This window comes from Lynx rufus, unplaced genomic scaffold (genome assembly GCF_022079265.1).
Source record: "Lynx rufus isolate CCGP_SWC_20201006 ecotype Redwood Valley unplaced genomic scaffold, mLynRuf1.p SCAF_4, whole genome shotgun sequence".
Lineage (NCBI taxonomy): Eukaryota > Metazoa > Chordata > Mammalia > Carnivora > Felidae > Lynx > Lynx rufus.
In genome coordinates this window covers 136,133,240-136,153,507 of record NW_025814856.1, presented here as the reverse complement: position 1 = coordinate 136,153,507, position 20,268 = coordinate 136,133,240, and the positions used below count along the sequence as shown (strand labels likewise).

Sequence of the window (20,268 nt, the reverse complement as noted above, 5' to 3'; positions counted from 1 at the left end):
ACTCTCTCTCTCTCTCTCTCTCTCTCTCTCTCAAAAATAAACGTTAAAAAAATGGTTGGTTTTCAACAAGGAAACAATGGCTCTTGATTGTCAATGCAGATGGCTTTTCTTATTATTAAAGCTCCTCTCCACAGTCCTACTTAAAGACTCTTACTGGATTTCCATATTCTAAATGTCGCGTCTGTATATTTCTTAATACAAGTTCTTAATATACTTTTTAATTGCGAGCCCTTCACACGTTCTCAGCTCATTCCCCCAACAAGCCAACAGTTTGTACCCATTAAAATATTTATTGAAATCATCTTTGAAAATGTAAATCTCGGGGCGCCTGGGTGGCGCAGTCGGTTAAGCGTCCGACTTCAGCCAGGTCACGATCCCGCGGTCCGTGAGTTCGAGCCCCGCGTCAGGCTCTGGGCTGATGGCTCAGAGCCTGGAGCCTGTTTCCGATTCTGTGTCTCCCTCTCTCTCTGCCCCTCCCCCGTTCATACTCTGTCTCTCTCTGTCCCAAAAATAAATAAACGTTGAAAAAAAAAATTAAAAAAAAAAAAAAAAAGAAAATGTAAATCTCATGTTTATTGAAGGAAAGACTCACAATATCTAAAGATTAGAAATAATGTCATTCAACTTATGTAAAACTGAGTAATTTCCCATACATTTTCTCATTTACTAGGATTCCCTTAATTATTTATTTAATCCTTTTAGGCTTCATGCTTTTTCTGAAATCTGGTAATTTTTTTGTGAAATGAGGCAAGGCATGCATTTACAAACAACCTACACTTTTCTCATTTGACCCTCAACCTTTTGATTCTACTGATGAAGATGAAAATTAAACAGTGAGCAAACGATCAATACAGGTGTATCCATTTCTACACAACACTCCTTCATGTCTCTTCTCCTTCCCTTGGCTTCCCTTGGCTTCCCATGTCCCTTCCCTCAGGCCCCCCTCTTGGCAAATACTCACAGCTTTTGCAAAGACCCCCATGAGTTCCGGGAACTGATGTGTCAAGAGGGCCAGCATGGCTGTGAAGGAACACAATCCGGCAGTGAAGAGGATGAAGAAGGGAAGCTCCTTCTTTGGGTAAACTGAGACTTCATGGAAAGCTGTGGAGAAATGCAGACGGAAACATGAGTGCCATAGCGAAATGCATCCTCAGGGAATTTCTGTACGTGGGACTGACTCTTCAGAGCTGTGGCTGAAGCCTCTTGGAAATGAAAAGGGCAGGGTACTTGAATGAACCAGAGCCAACATCTGAGCCAGCCTCTGGCTTGCCTATCTGCTTCTCCCAAGTCCATGTTCAACCTTGAGCGCTCTCCTTGGGAGGCACGATAGGGCTAATTTGAGGATGTTACATATTTTGGGGCAGGAACAGTAACACACTCTACGCCTAATACATAGTATTACTTTCTCAAAAGGAAACACAAATAAAAGAAAACCTTATTCACATTATAAAATACATGTTCATTGGACAAAACCCGGAAAACCCAAAACTAAGTCTACTGGGAAAAAAAAAATCTTCTCTCTAGATTTTGACCTTCCTGTAATATTTTAGTCATTATAATGAGGCGATATTAGTTTATCTTGTATTTTTTCCTGGCACACTCTAAGTCTGTCAGTGGAGGGAGCCACCCTGATAGATATTCAGCAAGGACCTCACATGGTGGCCAATTCAATCTGCAAAGGTTGGAAATCAAGGCTGCAGGGGTCATCCGGCACAATTGTAGGAGAACTGTAATGATAAATACGCTTCCAACAATCACCAAAAAAAACCCCAAACCAAAACAAAACAAAAACAAAAACAAAAAAACAACCAAACAACCAAACAACCAAAAAACAAAAACAAAACAAAACAAAACAAACTGGTGCTCTTTAGAGCCCCTTCCATAACTTCAAAGTTTCAAATGTTGGGTTTGGGAAAACCAAAGAACAGGTGGTGCCAATGCCAAGGGAACGGACCCCCTGCTTTCTGCTCACTGTGTGGCTGTGAGCAGCCTGGGCGCTGGGGGTGCCCTCCAGGGGAGATAAGGCTGGCCTGTGCAGAGAGAGGGGCCCCAGCTGCAGGCGCCTGGCTGAGGGGGCTGTAAAACTGCCTGTGAGCAGCACTGCCACTGGAACCGAGAGGGTCCAAGTGCTCCACGTTCTTCAGGAAATCCAAGATCTGAAGGCCTTTCTGCGACTGTTCAGCTCTCATTACTTACAGCCCTAAACTATAACCCGCTTGGCCTGAAAGTGAGGGTGGAGACAGCAGGGAGGGACAGAGCACAAAGAAGTGTGCACACCTGAATCCGGGCCATCTACCTGCTGGGATTCGAAAGAAGGTACAAGCACGCTTGGGGCCTAATGTCCAACAGGGTACTTTTAAAGTGCAAAACGTGGGTAGCATTTAAAACAATCGACCCTCTTTGTATCCACACCATCCTTGCTGTCAACACCCAACCCCCGAAAGATTTTGAGGGGAGATCAGATTTTGGGCGACTGCATTCAGTTCAAGAAATGAGAGTCATAACTTTCTATTTCAGGTTCATAAAGATTACTCCTATGAAGTTTCTTTTAAGAGCTATAATCTCGTTCTAATAGTGAATCTAGTCCCATGGAAACTTAATTGGATTCAAAGAAAACATTTTAAAACTGTGCTTTTCAGAAAACTGCCATTCTTACTAGAAATGGAAATTTTAACAAGGGTCTCCCTGAAGGAGAGTCCAAAGGTAAAGTGTGGGCACACATAACAGAAATTTCTGAAATAGAATCTAATGTAGTGTGAGGCATTTTCACAATAAAACTCGGGCAAGGAGCAACGCATCACTGAACTTTTCCGGCTCCATAAGGAACAAACATGACATTGCCTCGGGCCAGCAAGGAAACAGGTGAGCCACCTCTCGCTGCTTCAGTCTAAGAGAGCAATTCGTTTTGCACCCAGACCCCACCATGTTGGGGATTTATGATAGGCTCAATAACATTGGCATTGCACAATTTATTATTGGAGCACCTAGGGCTCCAAACTTACACTACTCCCCTGGGCTCTGAGATAGGCTATACCTGGGGTGTGTCAAAGAGAGGCGGTGGTAGGAGAGAGGACAAGGGAGAGAGAATAGCCAAAATTTGGAGCTTATTATCTGAGGGAGGAAAATATGTCCTAAGTCAGGGCCACACGAAGAGCCTGGACAGGATCCCCGAATACAGTATGATTTGATAATAGCTATTTAGTAGGACTTGTCAAAACAATGTCGTATTACAGTAAACCAAATCATTCTTCCCACGTGAGGTGTGGACCAAGAGACTGCCAGCTTGTAAGGTTCTTGAGGGCAGGGTTCCCCCTCTTCTTGCTGCATACAGTGCTGAGGCTGCACGTGTGCTCTGCACATGTCATGCCAACCCACTACGTGCATCCACGAGCTGCTCATGGGAAATCCCTCTGGCCAAGAGCATTGCATCACCACAGACAGCACACCCGCCCTGCCCCACGACTCTGCCTCTGGCAATGATGCCAGCGTCCTGGCACTGCCCTCTCATCCGTGACTCATGTGCAGCACCCTCTGAAGTCAGTGCTTCCTCTTCAAACTCCACTCTGTGCAGACTGCATTTGACCAGCTGGGCCACGCAAGGGGGAACCATGCACAGTGGACCAGCCCGTGCACATCAGCCTGGAACTAGGGGTCTCTGTGCTCAGGCCAACTGGTACATGATAGCTCTTCATTTAAATTTAAGTCCTTGGAGGTCTTTCCCTTTGATGAATCTGGAGGGACTTGGAGGAGCAGGATGCCAAACCCACACACATAACTCATTTTAATGCATATGCTATCCAGTAAGGACAGGGCTTGGGAGAAGAGTAATAAAAGACAAGGAACACTGTAAACATTTATCATTCCCACCTCTTCCCATCCCCACATTCGTGCACACCACCCTCACTGGCTGAGGACAGGAATACAGAAGTGAGACTTACATGGAAGCAGCTCTCGATCTGCTGTTTCTGTACAGATTGGGTAAGGATAAAACAGATGTCCCTTTTCCAAGGGATAAGGGATCATCCGAAAAGCTGAAAATGAGAAACAATATGTTAGAGGTTCTATATTTGTCTCATAACTTCTCGATTTCAAAAAGGGGCTTTCGAGCATTTTTATAATGGTAAACAGTTCTGCAAGTAACTCCCAGAAAGGATGCAAGAGTTACCCAAACTCTGAGTTATATGCCAGATAAGCTGTCAGAGATGCATTATGATGTATGACTCACACATTTATCTCACACTATATATTCTGGGCAAACCTCACAAAACTGGGTGGGGATAGGGTGCAGGGGAGTAGGGAAGCCATCAGCTCAATGCCCAGGATTTCCTCATCTACAAAATATTATTAAAATGTCACAAGCACTAATTCAATATAGCTCAACTGATGGTAATAACACAAACCTGGACTGAAATACTTCCCCAAGAAGCAAATGTGGATTGACTAGCTGAAGCTTGTTATAGATGTACAAATATGAAAGGCATTCTACCATGTCTATTTAAAAAACATGTCTAGGTGGATGAGAATTCCAACCAAGATGGACAAAAGTGCAAACCTAAAACTGCATGACTTGGGAGGTATTTCTAAACTTTAAATGAAACTTTTCAATCTTCAATACCATGTGGGGGGAAAAATGGATCTGGAGAGATTGATTATCTGTGTTTTGATGATGTCAGGCCACCTAAATTCTGCTCTTGTGGCTTCAGATAACATGAGGTCTCACACTGAATTATGGCTTTCCAATCAATCCATCCCTTTCCATTATCACGTGTGTTACTCTCCCTGTTACGATGTCATCAGCATGTTAGTCTCACTGTTGCTATGAACTTAGTGCTCACAGAGTAATTTTTCTTCAACAGATGTCCTTTAACTACAGCATGCTGTACATGTAAAGTATAAAAACGACACCCTACATTGGCAAGGTCACATAACAATCCTTGCTTTCATGTGTATCAAAGAGGAGTAGGTAGGGGCAACACAACAATCTTTTTAGTCTTAAATGCTGCATTTCAAGGAATCGTAGCTACATCCTCAGCTGTGTAATTACCTCCACCTTCTCAAAATGCCATCAATGTACGTATTTATCTTTTGCATACTTATTTCAAGTGGGAATCAGAAACAAAGAATGTTCTCCCTCACAAGAAATGACAAGGTTCCATTGTAACCAGCATCAGTGCACATATGGTATTTATTCTGGTGTCTGAATATTATTTAAAAGTAAAAACATTATGTATGTGATTCCAGCATTTGGAATGCAGTCAATCTACACCACAGTGGTATCACTCTGAGGTTACAGCACATTGCCATGGAGAATATAAATCACTAGAAACGTGGGATTAGAGCAGAGCCAGTGTGCTGGCAGTTTGCTGAGGTAAAAATGTTATCAATTTTCCTCTTGTAACAGAAACCTCTTAAACGGAGATTAAAACATTAAAAACACCCCAGACTTTAACTCTTCTTAAAATGAAAGGCTCACCCTAGTTCAATCAGACTTTTCTTTCACACAAAGATGGCTTCTGACTGCAACTAACAAGAGGCACTCCCTGCACAGGTTGTTAGCACGCAGACATCACTCGGAGGAACCAGTATGTCTCAATAGGTTTGCAAGACGAGGAAAAAAAGTACAAAACAAAACCAGTGCCTTAACAGGGTACGCTAAAATCTCTTCTGGGAAGCAGTGTGTTTAAATTTAAACTGCAGTATGGCAGGATTTTAATACCATTTCCCATAAATGAAGGCTGCTATGAAAGCATCCCAAAAATGTGGAAAAACCTACGTGGAATTTTTTTTTTTACCCCAGATTCTCTATGCACGACAGGGCTGCTGTAATTATGAATCTGTTCAGGTTCACATGATGTAAATAAACCCTCACTTTTCAAAGCGGCTATAAATTTGAATGCTAAATTTTACTCAAAATTGAAGTCAGTCTGCACTTCAGGGAGCAATTTTTTAAGTGAAATATAGGAGTGCAAGATCTTGAGAGTGTTCAACCATAGAAATCAAATGGTTGGTTGGTGTCTTTTCAGTCAGATGCCAGATCTTTTTTTCTGCAGTGTTTGGCGTGCATACAGGATTCTGTGCATCAAGTTAGTCTTTTCCTTCTAATCAGTTCTGGTCTTTTTGGAGAGGGTGGAGAGAGTGGTTACATACAACTTACACACACACACACACACACACACACACACACACACACAGTCGTCCTGCACTGTTCTCCCCCACCTCGCCCCCTCCCACAGCTCCCTCCCTCGCAACCTCCACGACTGAAAGATGTTTGGGGCGCTCTAAAAATTTCGTTCTCATGTCAGTTGTCATTTACGTCGAGTTCAGAAAATAAGATTAAGCTTTTTGGCTTCACTAAACAAAAGCAAATACAATTTCTGTTTGCAATTCTATCCCTCAGCCACCCTGCTGTGCAGGGTCCAGGAGAGTGTGAGATAAGCAGTGGAGGTCGGGGGAGAGCAGCAAGAGGCACTACAGAAGACCCACCAGCCTCACCTCCCACCTCCAGATCCCCTCGTTGAGAAGACAAGAACCTCGTGGCTTTAGCTGAATGTCCAGAAATTTTGCAAGTGCAAGTAGTTACATGCTGATCTGATGGTGGAAAGAGGAATTAAAAAAAAAAAGGGGGGGGCATCTATTTTATTAATTTTATCTATTTCCTAAGTGACTACAAAGCTCCTAAAAATCTTTGTCTGGAAAAACACACGTTTCAGAGGCATTAAAAATGTACATGTATTTGGTTAAAAACAAAACAAAAAAGCTGGGCCACTCCAGGTTAATGCATAATACACGAACGGCATTTCATGTCTGCATTTTCCTCTATGTGCCGTCACCTCTCCTACCTTGACTTCTGTTGCGCCATTGAGGAAGAGACAAAATGAAATGGGGAGCCAGTTAATGAACACATAGGACCCCCACAGCAAAGTCTGAGGCATTACACTGCTGTCTTTTCTCCCTGACCAGACTCATTTTCTAAGCCCCATGCCTTTCAGTGCTGTGTTCACCAGAGACCCTATACTAATCCTGGAGAAAAAAATTAACAGAACCAAAGAAGGGACAGAAGGATAGATACATGAACAAACTGATTCCCAATTTTCCCATTGATTTCCAGTGACCTCTCATCTTACCCACTATATGGATAAGGATAGAAGATAACGTGGGATATTTTGTCTATGTTGGCCTTTTTCAAAGAGGATCTCAAAGAACTTTATATAGACAGATTACTTGTAGTAGTGAGAAGTGAGTTTGAATCCTAGCTCCACCTTATTAAAATGTGAGTGCTTCCTCATGTGCCTGGGATAGAAAGGTGAGCCACACACTGTCCCTGCATTGATGGAGCTCACTGCCTGCGGCGGGAAACAGATGATCCAATAATAATGAAAATCAGCGTGGAAGTTTCCCTGTGATGGTGCCCCCATGCTGTGCATATCTAATAAAGGAGTCGTGGAGGTGACAGGTAAGGATGAGCTAAACTTGACCAAGCTAACAACTGTATGAGACTGGGTGGGTCATTAGTCTGTGTCTAGTCTCTCTGTCTGTAAACATGAGAATACTACAGACTCTGAGAGGCTTCAAGAAACTAAGTGTCTAAACATGGGGCCCGATGGCCCAATAAAGGTTAGGTTTCTCTTTACATTCTCTTTCTACTAAACCCAAAGTTCCTACTTTCTCTATCAGGTCATACTCTTGCTAATAAGTAAAAATGCTACTTGTTTATAAACAACTAGAAGTGCAAATGACAGAGCAGAAAACTATCATCAAAATAGAAATTTTACATTGTCACCTTTGAATGTAAAGTAGGTAACTGGCTATAAAGGCTAGCTGTTTTTTATGAGGCATTTGGGCACAATAATAAAGAGTTCTAAAGTCAAAAAGCCTGGGTTCTGATCCACATTCTTTCACTAGTTATGTGGTCTTGGGAAAATCACCCTCCCTTGATTAAATGATGTACCAGTCCAATTCTGAAGAGAAATTCTGGAATTTTATAGGAGATTCACTAACTTGCTGGTGACCATCAACACCTGAACACTCTGTTCCTACTTCCATGACAGTACTGCCTGTGTGCACACTGTATGTTATATGTGTGTGTGTGTGTGTTTCTAGATGTATATGTGACTATATAGGAGCAGACGCATATGTGTATTCACACACACACATATTAATGTTTCTCTCAAAGCATTTAAGAGTCTTATGTATCCTGGTCTCTCCAACACAACGCCTGGCACAAAGGAGGCGCTCAATAAATGTTCAATGAATAAAGGAATAAGTGAACTAATGCACAATCAGGAAGAGACACAGTTTTCCTCTTAAAATCTCAGGCGGATTGAAATTATGGCCCATCGCCAAGATAGAATAAATGAAAGGGACAAGCTGGTCTTACTGGGCAGTAGGTGACGAGGCATTGCATGACATCTGGAGACTGGCTATGACGGTAAGTTAACTACGACCAGAAACTTTAGCAGACCATCGCTTTCTCCCCAAATTATAAAATTTAGCATTAGCTCTATGGGCTGAGTGGTGGGGAAATCTCTCTTTAGCAGTCCAAAAGGTGCCAGCCTTTTGGAGGAAAGGTTTGGTTAGAGGAAATGCCCCAAGGACCACATCTTACAGCAAGCAGCATTTACTATCAGGTTCAAAGAGAATAAATTAGAATCAGAATTTCATCCTATGCTTCAACAATGGGCCATTTTCTCCTCTCAAAGGAAATATTCTGCCTTAGTCCCCCTCAAAAACACCACCTTCAAATCTTATACATTATTTAGTGAATTCTTTGGGGAGAAAAAAATCTCCAAAAAGAAAATAAAGAGTCTTACTTGGTCAAGTGGAAAAAACGGAAACAAAGAAAGGCTAAGTGATTTACCCTATGGCATACTTGTCTTCTGATATATAGAACTAAGAAAGTTAAATCTTAAAGTTCATAGTTGCGGTCAGCAGACTACCCTGCTTTGTAAAATAAATACAGCTAAAATGAGCCTTGTAAAGATCGAGGTAGGAAGGAGATAAGGCCACATCAGTATTTAATATAGGTAAAACATAGATGTGCCATTTAAAATAGGGCCCCATAAGGCGCAATACTGTTGTAAATAAGACCCAGTTCAAATGAGATCCCTCATTTATATACATTTTGTATATTCAACTCAGACTTGCAGAAATGTGTGTGTGTGTGTGTGTGTGTGTGTGTTTGTGTGTGAGGATAACCAGAACCTACAGTGTTTAAAATAAGTGTAATTCAGATAAGGTGGCAGCTGTGTAATGACCTAAGAAACATATTTTTAAATCTTATAAATTAAAGCTTTTCCCCTTTCTTGATTATCTTGACTTTGAGGAACATATTGTGCAATTTCAGGGGCTGGGATAGTGATGAATCAAACATTTTAGAAACCTTTGAAATGCTGATGTATTTGTGGTTGAGGACTCAGGTTTTTTTTTAACCACCATATGTTTCAAACCCAAACAATCTCTGCCATGCATCAGCTGGACTTTGGGGTTTTATCAAAAATGTGAGTTATTTCAGCCTGATTGGTGGGAAATTCACTTAATTCCACAAGATGACTAACGCTCATAATAAACTCATTAAAGCGCAAAGCAAAATATAATCTCCATCCCTACTCCTAAACCAACACTTTTGACAGAAGAATGTTTTTTAATCTCCAAAAGATCAACTGACTAAAAGAATACTCATTCTTAACATGGGAACTGGTGAAATTAGGTACTGTTACCTTCCTCCCTGAATTCCCTTTCTAATGAAAAGGGGAAGTTGAAAGGGAGTTGGGGAATGGCCTTAAATTTCAGAATGAACTAGAAAAGATGTAAAGGACAAAACCTAAACTAGGAGGCTGGTGATGTCAAAAGGCGCCACCACGTGGTTCACTGGAGGAAGTGCAGCCTCCTGCACTCTGGCACAGGCCGTCTGAGGGACCTCTGAGGGAGACCGAGTGGTTCACCTACTGTAGTTGCCCCAGAGCAACTGCCTTTGAAGCCCAACACCCTGGGGTGGGGAGAGGGCAATCGATATCATCTGTGATTCACGGTTTTGAGAAACGGGGTGTGTTAAGTAAATACCACTACAGGTAGCCACGTCGGAATTGTAATCCAAGTCCTCTGATTTAAAATCCAAACTCTGATGCCTCCATTTAATTTAACTCAGAATGGACACAGGTCAGGAAGCACTGTCAAAAGACTGCACATGACTGTCTGAAGTTAAAGTGGTAATTCTTTCTTCTAAATTCCATGAGAGATATAGAGCTTTGTTCATAAAAAAAAAAAAAAAACAACTAGAACTTTGCAGTGAAACATACATATATGTGCTTGTAGAAAAATACATATGCTTGTTGAGAAGACTGGAAAAATACAAATATGAAGGAAAAAATCTCTTAAAGTCCACTTAAAGATGCATTTATCTCCAGTCTCTTTCCTTTGTTTATATGTAGAATTTATTTTTTATAAAATTGGGCTCATTCTACATTTAAAATATTTAAGTCAACATTCCACAGCAAAAATACAATTTTATATAGAATGATTAACTTTCTAAACACTAGAAGAGGAATAAGTACTCTCGAGCCTATAAGTTGTGGTGTAAATTGAAGGCTTCCAAGCAAATGTCTCAGAGATAACTGATCCTCTTATGCTTAACCTATTCAGGCAAAAGCTACATAGTTGGTATTATAGAAAAGAAGCCTGAAGAGAAAGTGGACTTGGGTTTACATCCTAGCTCCACCAACAGGGGCTGCAAGACTTACAACAAGCCACTCCTCTCGATGGCCGTGTTCCTCTCTTATACAACTGAGGTGGCCACCTCTCTCTCTCTCCGGTCTAACTCAGAACGTTGTCAGGAAGAGTACATGAAATGATGGACATGAAACTCTTGGTAAGTTACCCAGCTGTACGCCCACTCTTGAAGGTGCTTGGTATTCTCCAAGACACCTGTGCCTAGGAAGCACTCACACAGTTCCCATCTAGAACTGCATGGTAGGACTCTCTTTTCAAAAACTTAATAGTAAGTAGTGTAACTTCCTTGGAGTGGTTTCTATTTATCCGTAAGGATCAAATGCAGAATTTCTCTTTCTTTGAGGTCCCTGACTGCCTTGCTATCCTGGTTTATGTCTAAATATTCATCTCCTCTCTTCATTCCAATAAAATCTGAGGTAATTACATTCCCCTAACATTCCCACTCTGCTAGATTTTAGAGCTCACCAGGTTACTGCACATTTCTTCAGATCTCATTGTCCTTACCAGTTGATTCAGAGAATCTCCCCATTGTTATCTGATTATATGGGTAACTCATTTCCAAACAAAATTTCCAGTTATTCCTGAGGGGATTTTTTTTATGGTTATGCCATTCCTAACACCATGTCTCTATCATTTCTTGCCTCCCTGTTTTGATCCTTTCGATACAACTGTAACTTTCTTATCAATTTTGCTATGTTTCCCAAATGCTAATCTATGACTATATCTTTATTTGGTTAGCCAATCAATCCACTTAATTTTTCCACAACTAACCCTAGTTGAGGCCTCTAATGTTCAATCTTGCTAGGCTTTTTCTATCTCTTTCTTGTGTTTAAACAAAAATTCCTTTTGTCCTTTTTGGGCAGAACACATTAAATGCAGTAATAAACCAAACCCAGTGGGGACTGTACACACGCCTACACATGCCCTCAGTGGAGTGAGCTTTCTTAACATAGGACCGGGACACCTGAAGTGTGTTATTACACTTATGGGGGGGGGGGGTGGAAGCATCAACCAAGTCAACATCACTCAAGTTATAAATAGCAAATTATTTAAGTAAACTCACTATCAATTCTCTAAAGAAGTATTTTCAAAACTAAGCAAAAAACTTTCAGTCAACATGAGTCCCATCTCTGTCAACTTACTTTTACCCCATTCCCTGTGGCTGCCCACCCCCCAACCCCACCCCCTTCCTGCATCAATCTGGATTCCTGTTGGATTCGGGTGGGGCAGGAAAAGGGAAGAGCAGAAGATTATCAAAATAAAAATGGAAGCAGCAAAGATAAACAGAGTGAAAGGGATTAAAAAGACATTCCTTTGTGAGGCTGATCAGAGTAGGAGTGAACTAAGAAAAAATTATCAGAAGATTAATACTTGTTTTGTTTCCCTATGAGAGGGCCAAAAAAAAAAAAACCACCCCATGCTACATGTTGCATTTGTTTTGCTTAAACTAATAACAGTGTGTCAATGCACATATTGTCCAATAATCTGTAGTCTTGGGCCTTTCCTCTCAATTTGCATTCTTCCAAACAGCCCTGCCACTTAGCACAGTGTCCTTGCTTATGACACTGTCCTAGTTCTTCAAGGCTTGGTTCAAATTCCATATGACCTATAAGGTTACCCATGACTCCTCCACCCCACAGACCTCTCCCTTCTGAAAAGATCACTGGGCAGCTGCTGTGTGCTGGTGACTCCTCCCAACTAGATGAGACGCTCCTCCAGGACAGGGAGCGTTGTCTCACCGACAATTAAAGCCTCTTCTCCTTCACAGAACGGTTATGCCTGCCACATACTCAGACCGATTTATCCCTACATCTAGCCGATAGGCATTATCCATTAACACACCAATGCTCCACTTGCCACCAAACACGAGGGTCCTGTGGTCACTGCTCTTGTTCTGAAGCATAACTGCAGACCCAGCTCCACTGGAGGATAACTGTGGCTCTTTAGCCAATCCTTCTGGAAAAGCCATCCAGAAGTGGTAGTCAGAGCCCAGCCCAAGGCCTAACCCCAAGCCAAAGATTCCCCTGATGCTGAGGGGGTGTCCGGGTCTCCAAAGAGGGTTTTCCAGTTATAGAATGCTCCTCTGCCAGAACAGTCCAGATTCATCCCATCTATTGTAAACTTGCTTTTTTAAGGTTTAAGGATGGCATCGCCTCAGTAACACCTACCACTGCTGGGGAACTGAAGAGCCTCATTAACCATCATCTCTCAGTGATAGAACATTGCAGAGAAGAAGAGCTATAGATATGCAAATTGTCATTATTCATCACGAACATTCAGGGTAAAAACAGTTTTAGCATCTTTTCATGCTCTTAAAAAAATGTTTCAAAGAAAGAAAATTACTTACTGCCTTCCCACGTACAATGCAAAAGATTCAAAGCCCCTTCCACCCTCTTCCAGTGCGCCAGATGAAAGAACGCATATGCTATTGCTTCACTGTCCCCTCGCTTCAGGATATGTTCTGGGGGTAGAATTAAGCTTTTCATTTCTAGTAGGTACTGAAATAAAAAAGGCAGGAGACAGATGCATTAATACATTAGTAGCGTGGAATTCAATACTGAGAATAGAGGTTGATTTCTCTAAAGCCACCACTCATAAGCATTTCATCAAACCTGCATCCTTGTTAGTACATTTGAAGGCAATTATGAAATCATCCAGCAACCCAAAGTTTGCTAACAGATAGTTAGCCTTGTACTAGTTTCCTACAGTGAAGATCAGAGGCTTTGAGGGTAAGATACTCTAATCAACGAAATATATGGAGACTCAAACGGCAAAAAGGAAAATTTAGAAGACACAGTAAGTTGATATAATTTTGTAACCAGAATGAAAATACCTAAAATGGACACATGAAGGTTAAGTCATATGACTGAACTGACTGTACTAGAGAGACTGACTAGCACTGCCCATTAACTTTTCTGTACAGACTTATCAAGGAGAAGGACCTAGTCCTGTGAAAAGAGCCACACATCGTTGTTCACATGCAGAGGGAGGAGGTGTGGCAGCCTGAGCCCAGGAAGACCCCAGGGAGGGGAACGGCACAGACCCCAAATTATACTGTTCTTTTAGATCTTTCCCAAAGTCTGAAGGGCCCTCAGCTTATGCGTCCTCATTCCTCTCTTCCACAAAGGAGATGGGAGCACAGGGCCAGAATGAATTCTTTGGTGTTTACAACAGAATAGAAAGGGAAGCAAATTTAGGGTGGTGTTTTACACTTGCGAATGTTAACTTCTTTTTGCTGGCTGGCTCTTCCCTGGGCTTCACTCCTCACACACACATACACACACACCACCACCATCACAACAATCCATGCATCTCCTTTAGAATGGACATCAGCAGATGATGGAGGGATGTGTTTAATGAAAATGGGACAAACACAGTAAAAGGAAGTGCTAGGAGAAGAGATGTTCAACAACTTTAATGTCAGAAACAACTGCCTATGGATTTATCTGTCAGTGGAATTTACGAAAGAGGGTGAAGAATGGAAGAATCCGGTATACAAGATGGAGGTTATGATACACCTATCAGTGCTCTGTTATCATCTCACTGGGGATCTATGTGCTTTGGGCACTCTGAGTGTAGTTGCCTCTAAGCTTCCTCTCCTGTTGGTGCACCCAGTATTGGGATGCACTGCCTGGCAGGAGCCAGGAGGACACATTCTGCCCTCCTGGTTCAGCAAGTGAAACTTTCCTCACTCTGGGTCTGTTCCGTGAAGAGATGTCTAAGCTCAGGCCTCACATCAGGAAGGGCAAAAAAGTGAGACTGCCTGCCCAGAGTGTAGCAGAGAAGAGCGGTACAGCCATCTCACTTGGTGGGGCATGCATAAAAGGCCCTCCTTCGACAGAAAGACCCCCATAGGAAGACCTCTTCCCAGACTGGTCCATGAAGGGTGTTTATTGCTTTAATGGGAACTTCTCAAGTATGAGTTCCAAAAGAACTTTTTGGTCATATGGCTTTTTAAATTCTACAAGTCACTGTCTTCCTCCATCTTGTTTTCAAACAGTGCAGAACAAAAGTCCTTTGGGGAAAATTACAATTTTGAGTTACCTAGTAATCCAACCAGTACTACTTTTATAATGAATAGCAACCATAATATAAATATCAGGGTGAATTTTATGTTCAGAGATACTTGGCTATCCTCTCATGATCTTGTTACCTCAAACGAAGCTATTACACTGTATGTTGTCAATGCTCATGATGTTCTTAAAAGAATCCAAGGCAATGAGTCATGAGAAAGATATAGAATGGGTAAAGTGCTATTAATTAATTGTATTAATTAATTGTTTCAGAGTAAGAGAAGAAAAATCATTTGGTTACTCTTCATAATCATCAGAACAAAGGAAAGGGTGGGGCGCCTGGGTGGCTCAGTTGGTTAAGCGTCCGACTTCAGCTCAGGTCATGATCTCACGGTTTGTGGGTTCAAGACCCACATTGGGCTGTGTGCTGACAGCTCTGAGCCTGGAGCCTGCTTCAGATTCTGTGTCTCCTCTCAATCTGCCCCTTCCCTGCTCGCTCTCTCTCTCTCTCAAAAATAAACATTAAAAAAAAAAGAACAAAGGAAAGGGAAATTTTCTTGCCTAAGATGAGCCCTAGGATAAGATTTTATTTCTGAGTTTCTAATAATTACTTATAGCCACGCTGCCTACCAAACAGTCAATTTTTAAAGAAAGAACATGTTGTATGAACTCTGAAACAAACTAAATATGAAAACCATTAGTGCATGTGGCCCAGTTATACAGAAACTTCTTCAAGTCCCTGAGAATCAGATGGTGGCTGAAAGAAAAGTGTAAACTACCATTCTTTTTATTTCTATGATTAGGAAAGCCTTTTAAAGTGATTGCATTAAGCATCTACAAGAGAACTCTTCTCTTGACCTAAGGAACTGTCAGGAATAGGGGCCCCTGAGAAGAAGTAGGCCTGGTAGCCACCCACATTTGTGGGTAGACATTGAAACAAAGTCAGGTATCTCACCGCTGCGTCGGTGCAGGTAGGGGATTGAGCTCGAGCTAGCTCGAATACAGGCTCTTTGCTTTTGCATCGGACTCAGCTCCCTGGTGGTCTTTGGGGATCATGAATTCTGGGCACAACATTTGGTCAGGGCGGGGTAAAGAAAACCTGTGTGTGTGTAGAGGAGTAGAAAATTACCTATAAAAGGATATAATAGATCTGCATTACCCAATATGGTAGCATCTCCCACATGTGACTATTTAAATTTAAATTGATTAAAATCAAATAAAATTAAAAATTCATTTCGTCAGTCCCACTAGCCATAATTCCAAGTCCTCAAGGGCAGCATATAGTTAAAGACTACCATATTGGACAATGCAGAGACATTTCTGTTAACATAGAAGGTTCTACTGCACAGCACTGTTGTAGACAGTGAGAGTTTCCAATCTTCAAGTAACTAAAACAACTTTTAACATAAAAAACTTTATAGACACCCATGATAGGAATTATAAGTAGAGTATCTATCGATTGAAAATACACAATATGGCAAAAAGCTACAATAAATGTAATAAAGCAAGAATTCATTTAAAAGCATTGTTGGCCACCAGGGCATCTAAATATACTTGGAAAATAGTACACATGTGTGTGAGACAGATGGTTTACTCAGCTTGCAGGCTGAATGTGGTACATACGGCTTCAAGGACATTGTCCATAGCCCAAAATCGGGTCATGAGGTAATGCTCTGTTTTTCCTCTAAGCTGCATCTGATCTTTGTGTATGTGTACTTTTCACACATTGCCTTAAATTCGTTATCTATGTGCTTTTCCCCTCAGCTGAATCATTAGATCCTCAAGAGCATGAATCTCACTTCCTAACAAGTCTCTCAAAGTGGGCATTCTTGCTCTAATCAGCCTCATGAGGCTAACCAGAGCAACTCACCAAGGACACTTAGTTATCTTCTCGTCGAATCTACTTTATGGCAGAAATAGGTTATGCCTATAAAGGAGATTTATACTCCAGTATAGTTCCAAACAAAATGTTGGCTCTAACCAGATGATGAAGGCTAATAACAACAATGTGTTATGTTTTTGGCCAGGCTTAAAAATGGCTGGCAAGATCGGTTCTCAACATGTGCAACGTTTAAATTAGAAAGGCATGGAACAACATTTCACATCTTACTTGTCAAGAGAAAAATAAATGGAAGAGGGCAGATCCCTATCCACAAATATGCAGAAATCAATTAGAATAGCTGTAGCTCGCAAATCAGAGAACACTCTCTGCCTGTCTGTAATAATTATTTGGCTCCTATTAGCTAAGCCAGCATTCCGTGCTATCTTGCCACCACCCTGCCTCTAACTTCCTTCCCAGATTCTCAAATCATATTGATCTTGAAGTTCAGGCTTCTAGAGTTTTCGGAAGCAACTTTCAAAACCTATTTGTCAGAGTATGATTCCTTATGTCCATAGGAACATATAAAGTCAGAACATATAAAGAGGAGCTGATTAGTGCCTTTTTATGGAGGGATGTAAGCAGAGACAGCTCACCTGTCAGGAGATCTGGCCCATCAGAGGCCACCCCAGGTGACTGCTCAGTTCTCTTGTGTTAAGGTTCTAAAATTCTATAACAATTTGAGTGAAAATGATCCCAAGGTTACACTTCACCATAGATATTAATGTCAAGGAATTAATTCATACCCCACCCCGTTTTGTTTTGTTTTTTGGTTTTTTTGGATTTTAAATACCAACAACAGAAGTCATATGAAAATTATTAGAAAAAAAACAGAAACAAACAAAATGAGAAAGTATAGGTTAATTTTAGCACATTTAGCTAAACTTAGGTAAATTCAATACATTTAGGTAAATTTTAGCACATTTAGATGATGGTTACCCGGCTGCTCCCAAAAATCAGTTCGCGGAAGAATACTAGCATGAGAAAATGCTCATGATATATTGCCAAATGAAAAAAATAAGTGTTTCATACAGATTATGATTTTGGTAATTAAAAACGTATATGTGGGTATTAAAACTTTGGAAAGTTACAGACTGAATGTTAATGGTGGTTAAATATTTGATTTTATGGGAGATTAATTTCTTTTTGTGCTTTTTTGGTGCTTTCTAAGTTTTCTGTAATAAGTCATTTTTATTTCTCTCTTTCTCTCTATATATATATGTACATATGTGTGTATGTACATATGTAATACAAACCTCTTTTCTAGACTTGCAATGAAAACATAAAAAACAAGCCATACAAACAAACAAACAAAAAGATAACCAGGGACAGTAATTTCTGTATGATTACAGTGCTTTGGTACAACTAAACCTGAGAGAGGCTAAAAGCCCAGAAAAGATGCTTTAAAAATACCAGTAAAGAGTTCAGAGAATAAAACTAGTGCTATTTGGAAGACATGCTATATATTTTGAGTTTCAATGTTGCCTACTCCCTGGACTCAGTAAGACCCACATTGGAACAGGACAAAAATACAAGTACCCATGGCTCTCTTGGGTCATGCTGTGATGGGGAATGAGACGCACAGCACCATGCCCCCTGCCCGCTGACACTTTGACCCACCGTTTGAATCACGGCTCTATTGTTCCATTCTGAGACCGTGGACAAGTTACCTTATTTCTTTCAACCTCAGCCTGCTCATCTGTTAGAATAATGAAAATACACATGTTTCCAGTTTTAACTTTTGAAGACTATGTAGGATAATATATGTAAAGTATTGACACAGTCCCTGGCACCTAAGCGTTCACTAAATAGTAGCTACTTTTGCCAACAAAAAAAATGAAACGTTCATATTACTGTGGAGGTAAGTTATGTTTCTTTGTGTGTGTGTGTGTGTGTGTGTGTGTGTGTGTGTGTGTGTGTGTGTCCCATAAACTACGGAGTCTGTTTTTAGGTGAAATACTTCAGCAATTTTACAGTAGTGGCAGGTCAGCTGAAAAGAACTGGTTACTGGGGTCCCTAACTAACCAATCTGGAAACAAGCACAATGCCAAGCTGAATTGCCAAATCACCACTCAGGGGCCCTCTTCACAAGGTAGCTGCTTCTTGCTGGCTCACTTACCTATTCATCAGTTACTCTGCTACATTCAAAAGATACAGGAATGTCCACAGCGCATCACAAGGAAAGATATGGGAGTTCCCACAGGGTACTCTAATGACACACCTATGGGAGCACCTACAGCACACCTCAAAGGCACCTAAAGGGCATGGGCATGAATTGGTCAGGTCCCTAGATGGATGATCCCTAATCTTTGTAGGAGTGTGTGTGTGTCTGTGTGTGTGTAAAGACAAAGAAACAATAAAATTCAACACGATGACTGCCTTAATAAGAGGTACGTACAGCTGACCCTTGCACAATATGGGTATGAACTGTGTGGGTCAACTTACATGTGGATTTTTTTCAATAAATGCATTATAGTACTGTAAATATGTTTTCCTTATGATTTTCTTTTCTCTAGCTTACTTTATTCTAAGAATATAGTATACAGTACATACAACATACAAGATATGTTATTGGTAAGGCTTCTAGTCAATAGTAGTAGGTTTTTAGTAGTTAAGTTTTTAGAGAGTCAAAAGTTATATGTGGATTTTCAACTGCATGGGGAGTTGTCACCCTTCACCCCTGCCTTGTTTAAGGGTCAACTTGACTTAGTACTGGTAGCAAATGAGAGGCGTTGTGTCTGAGAAGGTTTCACAGAAGAAGGAAAGTATGAGTCAGTCTTACTAAACAAATTAGTTTACCTCCAACAACGGCGGGGGTTGGGGAGGGGGGCAGAAGTCCCTGCAAGGCTGGGCAGAGGCACCAAAGCATGAAGGGGCATGATATGCTTGTAATCATGAGGAGCTTAAGTACTGACATGGCAGTCACTGCCCACACTGACGAAGCACTAACAAGAATCAAGTGTTAACTCAGGTACGCCTTACAAAAGCTCTGCGACGCAAATAATATGATTCCTGGTTTATACATGGGAAAATGAAGGCACTGGGAAGCTAAGTAGCTCAAGCAGGGCTGCACAAATGGTCACTGGAACTCAGGTTTTATGCTACTCTCCAAGGGAAGCAGGAAAAGTAGATTGTAAACAGGTCTTCCATGATATGCTCCAGAGTGTGACCTTCACTCAGAGTTTATTCCATGGTTTTCAAACTTTGAGAAACAGAAAAAATTTGGTCAAAAGAAAAAGAGAAGCATGACAGAGAGTATGTGAAATTGATGTAAAACAAAGCTGTGGGGGGCCCTGGGGGAAGGACCCAAGGGAGGTCCGAGGGATTCTTATGGCTCCTAGGAAGACAGTTTGAAAACTGCTGCAGTGGGCAATTGAGAAATGAGTTGGTACAATTTGTGGCTTTGAAAGAAATGGGCAAGTCATGTGTAGAACCACTGGACAGGAATGAGATTGAAATTAGCAAAGTCTTGAAAGCTTCTGTCATGGTTTGGGTGAGGGGGTGACAAAACTGAGGCAGACTTCCCCAGGACTTGGTGCCAGGCTGAATCTGAAGGCAAGAAAAGGCATTCAGGGTGACTGTGAAATTTCTAGTTTAGGATACCAGAATAATGTGAGATAATTAGCTGAGATAAAGACACAAAAGGGCAGT

General features: G+C 41.3%; 1 protein-coding gene across 4 annotated transcripts in view; it reads right to left on the bottom strand.

The window, feature by feature from the left end:
* ST7 (suppression of tumorigenicity 7) overlaps positions 1–20,268 on the bottom strand; it is a 250,831-nt gene that overhangs the window by 7,341 nt on the left and 223,222 nt on the right. For all 4 annotated transcript variants that reach the window (XM_047096971.1, XM_047096969.1, XM_047096970.1 and 1 more), the window contains 3 exons: positions 13,073–13,223; positions 3,939–4,031; positions 962–1,101 (listed from right to left, as the gene is read on the bottom strand). In XM_047096971.1, the coding sequence (XP_046952927.1) occupies positions 962–1,101; positions 3,939–4,031; positions 13,073–13,223 (384 nt within the window). The remainder of the gene's footprint in view (positions 1–961; positions 1,102–3,938; positions 4,032–13,072; positions 13,224–20,268) is intronic.